Source organism: Meles meles, chromosome 10 (assembly GCF_922984935.1).
Source record: "Meles meles chromosome 10, mMelMel3.1 paternal haplotype, whole genome shotgun sequence".
Classification (NCBI taxonomy): domain Eukaryota; kingdom Metazoa; phylum Chordata; class Mammalia; order Carnivora; family Mustelidae; genus Meles; species Meles meles.
This window is the reverse complement of record NC_060075.1, coordinates 15,111,495-15,121,536: the sequence shown is the minus strand read 5'-3', so window position 1 is coordinate 15,121,536 and position 10,042 is coordinate 15,111,495. Positions and strand designations below refer to the sequence as shown.

At 48.3% G+C, this 10,042-nt stretch overlaps 1 protein-coding gene across 1 annotated transcript; it reads right to left on the bottom strand.

The window, feature by feature from the left end:
• Window positions 1–712: 712 nt before the first annotated feature.
• ZC3HAV1L (zinc finger CCCH-type containing, antiviral 1 like) lies at window positions 713–9,766 on the bottom strand. The gene is made up of 4 exons (XM_046020076.1): window positions 9,312–9,766; window positions 8,215–8,350; window positions 4,593–4,851; window positions 713–2,469 (listed from the first exon to the last, which is right to left on the bottom strand). Exons 1-4 carry the CDS (start codon window positions 9,680–9,682, stop codon window positions 2,315–2,317), a joined length of 921 nt encoding a protein of 306 aa, XP_045876032.1. The 5' UTR covers window positions 9,683–9,766; the 3' UTR covers window positions 713–2,314.
• Between the last annotated feature and the right edge of the window lie 276 nt (window positions 9,767–10,042).

Here is a 10,042-nt window from a genome sequence, read left to right as displayed (position 1 = left end):
CATGGGTTAAGTCCGTAGGTGGTGACAACTCGGAAATAGGGCAACCAAAGGAGGAACGAGACTGTAGGAAAAGTCATCATTTCCCTTAGGGTTTGTTGGATCTGCGGAGTCTACAGATGTGCAGCTTCACCTCTGAAGTCCTGATAAACGACCAAAGAAAACCACCCCTCCAACTCCAATGTGAAACCATCCTAACAGCTGAATTCATGAGATGAAAATGGGGGGTTATATGAAATATCTTTACAGAATGGATACTAACAGAACTAAGCTTTAAATGGACTATTAAAGAACTGAAGAAAACACTGCAACAAAGATTACAGAGGGTCGTTTTCATGCATATAAAAGCATAGTAATAAGATACATGACAAGAAAAAAAAAAAGATACATTGCAAGAACACAAGCCTGTAAAAGTCCACCTGGTCTCCTAATGTCCAGGATATACATGTGTACTCTGTACTGTTCCCATTAAGAACTAAACATGGCTTACGTAAAAATACACATGGTAAAAGAATAAAATGTGAATAACAATAAAATATAAAAATACTTTTTTTAAAGATTTTATTTATTTATTTGACAGATCACAAGTAGGCAGAGAGAGAGGAGGAAGCAGGCTCCCTGCTGAGCAGACAGTCCGATGTGGGACTCGATCCCAGGACCCTGGGATCATGACCTGAGCCAAAGGCAGAGGCTTTAACCCACTGAGCCACCCAGGTGCCCCGTAAAAATAATTAAAAAAAAAAAAAATTAGCACCAGGAGAAATCAGAACTAGGAAAAAGGAAACAAAGTATGCAGAACCTAAGGGCTTTCAGAAATACTGTTGTGGACAGCAAAAGTGAAAAGGTTCACAGAAGCAGCATGATCTTACTGTCTGTAGGAGAAAACACAGCAATTTCTCGCTTTGCAAAGGATATTTTGGCCCACCTCCCCCCAGCAGAGAAGACAGCATTTCGTGATAAAATATGGTTCTACGCTAAATTAATTCAGCTTTATGCAAAACTCACTCCCTCGTCCCTATTTCTCAGATATTGTGTTATTGCAGGAAAGTCAAAATTAAAAAAAAAAAAAAACTTTACACATCAACATTTGGGGATATCACAAAAGCAAACACAGAAAAGGATGTCATAACGCAGATTCTCTGCGGTACCCTTGGATGAAAACAAAGAACCAAACATCTAAGTGTAACTGGATGAAGAGAGCCAGGTGGTGGGGACAGGGAGAAGGAAGGAAAGTCAACATGAAATAGTCTACAGGTTTCTGATAGTCCCTCCGGATCCGCAGAAAGAATGGATACAACTTTGAGAAATGGATGAACGACCCTATCACAATGGGGGTGTTGGCGAAAATTTTAATAAGAAATGCGGAGTAGACACAGTGAGGTAGAAATCTTTGGTGAGCACTCAACAGTTACACACTTTGTGGTACGGCTGAGGGATGAACCCAGGAGAGCTGGGTATCATGTGAGCACGGTACGACTGATATCCTTTCATGAAAATTAAGGAACCTAATTAAACGCCATCCCACATCAGCCCCAGGAGGGCAGGCACAAAATGCACACACACACACACACACACACACACACATACAGAAAGCACACACCCTGGAAAAATATTCCCTTGCATATACTTAAAGAAATGCAAATCAAAAGGCAGTATCATTTAGCACCAACAAGCTAAGCAAAAGAATACATTTAAAAATTCAATATTGCGAGGATTTGAGGAAAAGAGTTCCATTCGAAATTTATTAGAAAGAACGGAAACATCCAGAATAAGGGAAGTCGTTAAGGAAATGACTGTATGTTAGTGTATCTGTGCATAAAAATGATTATATACGATAAAATGTGAATAGGGAAAGAGGCTTATGACACGTTAAGAAAGAACAAGAGGACTAAGTGTCCATATACAGTCTCTGACAACCACTATGTAAGCCGTGTGTGTGGGCGTGCAGAAAAACACTGGCTGGGTCACGGAGCAAGGCAGCCAAAACCCGCTCCTTTTGGAGCTCCCGCCAGCCTAGGGGACCTGTCAAGGACTCCAGGCAGAATCTGCCATCTTCAGAGTTTGCCCTGGACTGACCCAAACCATATGCACGTTCTCCCCTCTCTGCCTGCTCCACGTCCCACCACATCCCAACCACCCATCCCCAATGTCATCCATGCAACCTGATGCTCTCCCCTTCTCCATCATCTTTAATCTTTACAACAACGTGTGAGGTAGGTATTACTATGACCGTTATCGATAAGTGATTACACGAAGGAACTTAGAAATAAAGCTCAACAGAAGCTTTGTTTTCAGACCTTCTAACTGGACAAGCGTCTTATTTCACAGACATCCTTTCCGGTTTCCCTGTGTGTGGCTTCTTGGCTGATGGAGCAGGGACGGGAGCCACAGGACTGGCCTCTGCGGCGCCAGCCATGTGTCCGCCTGGCTTCTCGAGGCCTTGCGAATACTCAGCAGGAGAAGCAGCATTACCTAAAAAGCAGAGGAGAGAGATGAGCTTTCCTGAGATGCCCCCCCCTTTTTTTTTAAAGCAGAACCTCCTCTTCTAGTTCATTTTTTTAAAAAGATTTTATTTATTTATTTGACAGACAGAGATCACAAGGAGGCAGAGAGGCAGGCAGAGAGAGAGCAGGAAGCAGGCTCCCTGCTGAGCAGAGAGCCCGATGTGGGGCTCGATCCCAGGACCCTGGGATCATGACCCGAGCCGAAGGCAGAGGCTTTAACCCACTGAGCCACCCAGGCGCCCCCCTGAGATCCCCCTTTTAAGGCTCTCAATATCAGTTTATGTCGGGACCATGAACCCTGCTAATCAGATCTCAGACAAAAGTCCCAACACTGTGAATTTAGAGAGTTTTGTGTCTTCTGGATTTATTTTATACACACACACACACACACACACACACACACACACACACACAGCAGAAAGTCACTATTTCAGTGACCAGCTAAAAGAGACTTCAGTTATGAGAGACCCACTAAAGAAGACCAGAGGAAGGTAATGACGGGCCCTGTGCTAGTATAGACGATCCCTGCCACCATTTGGGGTCCCCTTGACAGCCTCCTATACTCCCTCCAGACCTCCTGTGCAGGAAGTCAGCCACTACCAACCCAACATAAGAAAACTCCATATTGAGGGGCACCTGGCTCAGTGGGTTAAAGCCTCTGCCTTCGGCTCAGGTCATGATCCCAGGGTCCTTGGATGGAGTCCCGCATCGGGCTCTCTGCTCAGCAGGGAGCTGCTTCCTCCTCTCTCTCTGCCTGCCTCTCTGCCTACTTGAGATCTCTGCCTGTCAAAGCAGGGAGCCTGCTTCTCCTTCTTTCTCTGCCTGCAGCTCCCCCTGCTTGTGCTCCCTCTCTCTCTCTCTCTCAATCTGTCAAATAAATAAATAAAATCTTTAAAAAAAAAAAAGAGGTAAAATAAAACATATCAAAAGCTTAGAGACATTGGCTTTCCTGATTTCGTTTTCCCGTCCACAATTCCCCTAAGCCTACCTCCCACTGAAACGGATTTTGAGCTATAAGCAAATCTAGTAAGTTAAGCAACCTGAATGCACTGTAATTAAAAGTACACCAGACCACAGTCGGCAGACCTTAAAAAATGAGAGACTATGTAGCAATACGGGAAGATGTTTATGATGTTGTGTAAAGTGAAAATTTAGATACTGATGCATACTGCGACCACAAATGGACCAGTATTTGTAGGGTAACAGGAGGGAAGGGCCTGACGTTAAATGGTACTAATGACTATGGATAGAGAGCGCGGAATCATACGCAATTTATATCTCTACTCTCTATTTTCCAAATTTTTCTGTCATATGGTTAAAATTTCTTAACAACTGAAAAAGAAAATAGGTTTTTGTTTTTTTTTTTAAGATTTATTTACTTATTTCAGAGAGAGAGCATGAGCAGGAGGGACAGAGGGAGAGAGAATCCCAAGCGGACTCTGCCCTGCGTGTGGAGCCTGAACACAGAGCTGGACCCCGTGGCCCTGAGATCAGCACCTAGCCAAAACCGGACGCTTAGCCAACTGTACCACCCAGGTGCCCCCAAAGAAAATACTTTCTTAAAAGTTCTCATTACAAGAAAAACTGTGTGACTATGGACGGTGACAGATGTTAGCTCAACTTACGGCAATCACTTTGCAAAGTACACAAATATTGAGCCATGCTGTACATCTGAAACTTACATAATGTTCTATGTTAACTATCTCAAGAAAAACAAAGAAAGAAGAAGAAAACGCTTCAATTCAAATGTAATAAAAGAAAGCTATTCCTATGTCTTCCTTCCCTTTCTTGTCCACTGGCCCACCTCCCTCCTCTTTCTTCCTAACAAAGCCCTGAGGACGATTGTATCTACTTCCTGGCCCCCAGCTTTGCAAGGAGCCGCACTGTTCAAACCCTTGAGCAGGAGCTATTGGCTGCCAGCGCTGAAAATACACTCTATCCCTTCCCTCCTTTGGTTAGAACCACAGTTTTATATCATAAAATGCTGGTGGTTCTGTTTCCCCAAGGACAGAGCATGAGCTGCCACCCCCTAGACTGACTTCCAGGTCAGAACGACATTGTTAGTGCCCTGTCTCCCTCTGATGGTCTCACCTTGACTTTCAAGCATCTTGTGCAGCTTCATGTGCTTGTAGGTAGAGATGATCTGAAAATTAACGACGCTTGGAATATTCAGTCCTTGGTCTTGCAGCAGCTGCAGGGCTGTGGCATGAATGAGCTGATGGGACCGTTTGCATTTCTGAAGTCTGCACTCCCCTCTGACAAAGGATTTGCACACGTGAAACTTGTTGCATTTATCCTTGAGGTTGCAGTAGCCATAAAGTGCTTCACCTCTGTTGTACAGTAAACAGACCTGGTCCAGAAATGAAGCAACACTTAACACATTTGTTTTCACTACGTTTCTTAAGGCAATTGATTGAAGAAAAAAAAATTTTTTGTTTTTATTTTTAAGTAACCTTTACACTCAGCGTGGGACTCAGACTCACAACCCTGAGACTGAGTTGCATGCTCCACCCACTGAGCCAACCAGGCACCCCAAGAAATAATTTTGAAAAAGAAGTGTAATGGGTACAGAGTCTTGTACCATCATATATTAAAACACAAACTACTTAAACAGTATGATACTGATTTCAGAATGCATAGGAGATCAAGAAGAGGAGAACCCTAGACCTAGTCCCCAAACCAAAATAATCCTTTCCTTAAAGATTTGATAGAGTTCAACAATAAAACTATACGAGCCTAATGTTTTCTTGTAGAAGACTTTTTAACTAATACTCTCGTTTCAGGGTGTTTTGAAATTTTCATCTTAATGCTTCTGTTGTTCAAAAATAAAGACCATTCTGGCTTTCTACTTTTTCTTGAATCAGTTTGGGTTTTTTTAAAAGATTTTAAAAAGATTTTTATTTGACAAAGAAAGAGCACAAGCAGGAGAGGGGGAGCAGCAGGGAGAGGGAGAGGGAGAAGTAGGTTTCCCACTGAGCAAGGAGCCTGATGCAAGGCTCAATCCCCAGATCATGACCTGAGCCAAAGGCAGACGCTTAACCGATATGCCACCCAGGCCTACCTTCAATCAGGCTTGATGGGTTATATTTTTTCTAGAAATGTGTCCATTTCATGGAAGTTTTCAAATGTATCTGCATCACATTGTACATATTTCCAATGTGTGTTTCTTTCAACACCACCAAGTAATTCTCAGTGGACAATGACCAGGTGTCCCATAAATTTTAATTCAATCTTAATATTGTCTACCTGGAGATAAAGTCGGATCCCACAGGCTAAGGGCTCAGGCCCACCAGGCTGCCCCCATTTCAGGTGCCCATCGCGGGTCGAGATTGCCATCTGTCACTGGCTGCACTGCTATAAAGGTTCTCACCATCTTCTCGTCTGTTAGATTAATGTGCTAGAACAGTTCACAGAACTCAGAGGAATGGTTTACTTACTAGATGACCAGTTTATTATCAAAGGATGTAACTCAGGAACACGCAGATGGGAGAGATGCACAGAGGAAGGAATGGGGGGGAAGGTGTGGAGCTTCCATGGCCTTTCCTGGGATCCCACTCTCCCAGCACCCCCATGTGCTCGCCAACCTAGAAGCTCTCTGAAAGTCTGTCCTTTTGGGTTTTTATGGAAGCTTCATATCATAGGCATGATAGGTTAAATCACACTGGCCACTGGTGAATGAACTCAATCCCCAGCCCCTCTGCACTCCCAGGAGATGGGAGAGTGGGGAGCAAAGGGATAAAAGTTACAACTGTCTAATCACAAGATTGGTTCTCCTGACAACCAGCTCCCATCCTTAGGTTACTGAGGGGCTTTCCAAAAACTCACCATTGACTTAACAACGAGACACTATTATAGCCCTCATCGTTTAGGAAATTCCAAGGGTTTGAGGAATTCTTTGCCAGGAGTGGGATTGAAGACCAAATATGTTATATTTCTCTTTATAAATCCCAAGATCACAATGTTTGTCCCTACTGTCTTTTTACTAAGTGGTATATCTGTATATATCTGATGAGAAAGGGTCATGGGGCATTTTCATGCCAGAGATGTGAGGCACCCTTCCTGCCTCATTCACTGTGCTTGTCCATGGTCCCTGCTATCTAAGCGGCCACGCTGTGGGCCACATGACATACACCTCCAGTCCTGGGTGACAGGACCAGGAGTGGGCTCCTGCCGTAAGTGCAGCCAACCCACTGGCTGCTCACAGAACACGGCAGTAGTTTGACGTGACAAGATGAGGCTAAACATCTTGGACAGTAGGGAGAAGCCATAAAGAAAAGTGTTCAATAAGTTAAACAACGTAATGATGTTAAACTTCTGCAAGTTACACAGTATCTTAAAAACTAAAAGGTAACTACTAGAAGAGTCACTGCCTCTTCTCTCTGAGAGAGGAAGGACCGGACCCTGCTGCGGCCTTTCTCCTCTCCCTTCCTGCCAAGAACTTGCTCCGGCTGCTGCTTGGAGCCCTTTCGGCAGTATGGTTGGAATGTATCGGTTTATGATAACCAAGCCTGACCAAGTCTGGCTTCAAAGTCCGAAGAAATGAGAAAAGACATGGATGTCAAGAACAAACCTCTTAGCTCTTAAGGCTGACTCCTTATGGATTCTGCTGTCCTGCTGCCCTCTGACCCTAAGGCTCCAGCTCATTCCTCTAGCCTTGGGACTCCCTTCCCTTCCTGGGCCTGAAATACCTTAGCATTAACAGGGACCACAGTCACAAACTACCCTCAACTTTCCCAACAGCCTCCCTTCTTCCCACTGCTGTCCTGGCAACTTGAGTGTCTGAGACAGCATCACTGTGCTAGAGCAGAAGATTCTTTCAGCTGGAGGGCTCTTGTACTATTTTCTTCTGGGATTCCTACTATTTTGTTTTTAAAAATTCTTCATGTAGGGGCGCCTGGGTGGCTCAGTCGGTTGCGCATCCAACTCTTGGTTTTGGCGCAAGTCCTGATCTCAGGGTGGTGAGAGCGAGCTCCGTGTTGGGCTTCGGGCTCAGTGCAGAATCTGCTTGAGATGCTCTCTCCCTCTCTGCCTGCCCCTCCCCCTGCCCTAAAATAAATAAACAAATCTTTAAAGAAAATTCTTCGTGTATAGCTAAACAGATACAAACATGCTAATTTCACCAGGAGAGCAATTCTAATAGGCACTTGTGAAGCATGTGGAGCTAAATCATTTCAAAACAATTAAAATTAATATCTAAAGCCCCCAAAAAGTAAACGGGGGACATACTTACAACAAACGTGACCACAAAAGGGGCTGGTATCATTAAAGACATAAATGAATAGAAAAAGACAAACGCCTCAACATAGGCAAAAGCAGACACAGGCAATTCGCAAAACACAGGCTTCACAGACAGACCTAAATTCAAATCTGCCGTGTACTATGTGACCTGGAGCAAGTTAATGTATCTGAGCCTCAGTTTCCTCACCTGTAAAATAGGGACATGTTATTAATGAGCTGAGGTATATGGATGGCTTAGCATTCAGTAAACAAACAAAAAAAAAACTACCAATAGCTATTACCATACCACATGTGTCCATCACTCCCTGTGTGTCAAAGCCTGGTAAAATCACTGGTAAAACGAGCCCACAGAGGTCGGCCCTGTGCCATTACCTCCACCTACACACCTGCTGCCCTCTGCAAGCAGACCTCCAATGTTCTCCAGTGAGTTCTTTCATCGGGCAGACAATATGAGGGCGAACCCTTGGTAACTCACCTCTGGTAAAAGGCACGGGTCATTCTGTAAAAGCAGGATCCGAAGCTGGGCCTCATTGAGGCCAAAAAGCCCATGGTTTTTCAGTACTTGGATGTTGACGGGTGTGTGGATGTCATGGGAAAGGGTGCAGGTAGACCTAGGAGAACACAGAGCTCGGGCTCAGGGGCCCAGATGAAGAAGGGGCCGGTCCCCCAAATTCCCTGCCTCGGGTTGCTTTCAACTCACATGGAAGTTAAACAAGTTTCCATGACCTCAGATACTATATCCTAGTAAGGAAGCACGGATAATAAGACAGCTGAGTTGAAGCATCTCTTCTCCCAAGGTCATTTTCATTTTAAGTCCGGATGCTTTAAAGCCAAAGGTACCCCCTCCCCCAGGCACCGACCTTGAGGGGCAGAGGATGCCATCTGTTGTTCTGAAGGGGGGTGCACTTGCCTTCTCCACCCCAAACAACTGCCCACCCCCACAGTCCACCGACGTTAGGAGGAAAGCGGACCCACACCCCGGCTTTGGGGAGCTTGAGTAAAACCAAAGAAGCCTAGAGAGTCAGGAGGCGGCCTGTAACACCTCGCCCAAACCACCCAGCCCTCGGGTTCCTGGGGGATGGTTCTAGACAGGGCTTTCTAAACCTGGAGCGCACAGGCGCTGCGGCAAAACTTTGAGGTTACGCGTGGAAAGAAAGGGCACCCTCCATGAAGGGTGCACGGACCTCACGGGTCCGCAGGAAGCCCCCAGTGGGACCGCTGGAGTGAATGAACTCCAAAGCCGAGGTGCGGAGAACCCTGCGGGCAGGGGCTGAGATCCGAGGGCGAGCAGCAGTGGAGAAATCCAGACTGCGACGGCTCTGGGCCTCGCTCTGGGCCTCACTCGCTAGGGGAGCTGGAAGCTCCGGGGAGGCCTCGCCTGGAGGACCCTCGCGGCCCCTTCGCGAGACTTCCCTGCCGCCCTCGGTGGGGGCGGCGGGGGTGCGGGGGAGCGTGCAGCCCCGACCCAACCAGCCTCGTTCTCACTTCTCGGGGGTCCCGCTTCCCGCCGGGCGCGTCAGGCCCGCGGCCCCTCGCGCGGTGACCGCCGCCCGCCCCCGCCGCCCGCCTCACCAGCAGTCGCGGTTCGGGCACTTGCCCAGCATGTGGCGGCGGCAGAGGTGCAGCTGGTCGCAGGCCTGGCACTCGCCGCGCTGGTAGCGGGCGCACAGGCGCGCCGAGGACACCGCCACCACCCGCCAGGCGCAGGGGCCGCCGCCGCCGCCTCCGCTCGCGCCGGCCGCCACCTCGGCCTCGGCGTCCCAGAGGCCCTCCCTCATCTCCACCTCCTGCAGCAGGAAGCGGTCGGGCCCGGCCTGGCGCAGCACGTCCCGGAGCCGGGCCTCCGACAGCTCCACGTTGCCGCGCAGGTCCTGCAGGAACATGCGGCCGCCGTTGGCGCACAGCACCTTGGTGAGGAAGGAGCACACGGTGGGCTCCGCCATGGCCGCGGCCGAGCGCGGAAACCTGAGGCGGGCAGACTCCTCCCCGTCACGTCCACGACTCCGGCCCCGAGCTCCCCGGCCCGGCCGGGCCGAGAGGGGGAGGGCGCGCCAAGGCGGCGGCGGCGGCGGCGGCGGCGGAGGAGGAGGGGGGCCCGCGGGGCACCCGGGGCGCGGCCGTGGCGGGGGAGGGGACTGTATTGGCCGGGCGCCTGCTCTGTGCCGGCCCCGGGTCAAGGGCGGTGGGGGGGCGGGGGGGTTCCTGGCCAAGGGAGACGTGGAGAGTGGGGGAGTCGTGACACGCCAGCAAAGGAGAGGCTCGGGGTGCCCGTAAGTTCTGCGGAGATGAAACAGGTGACGAGG

What these genes read in the sequence shown, in the direction of transcription:
- ZC3HAV1L (XM_046020076.1), bottom strand. Translation starts at nt 9,682, where the DNA reads ATGGCGGAGCCCACCGTGTGCTCCTTCCTCACCAAGGTGCTGTGCGCC. An exon ending in ACCCGTGCCTTTTACCAGAG is followed by an intron (nt 4,852 to 8,214) that starts GTGAGTTACCAA and finishes TTTCTGGACCAG; the next exon opens with GTCTGTTTACTGTACAACAG. An exon ending in CAAGATGCTTGAAAGTCAAG is followed by an intron (nt 2,470 to 4,592) that starts GTGAGACCATCA and finishes TCTGCTTTTTAG; the next exon opens with GTAATGCTGCTTCTCCTGCT.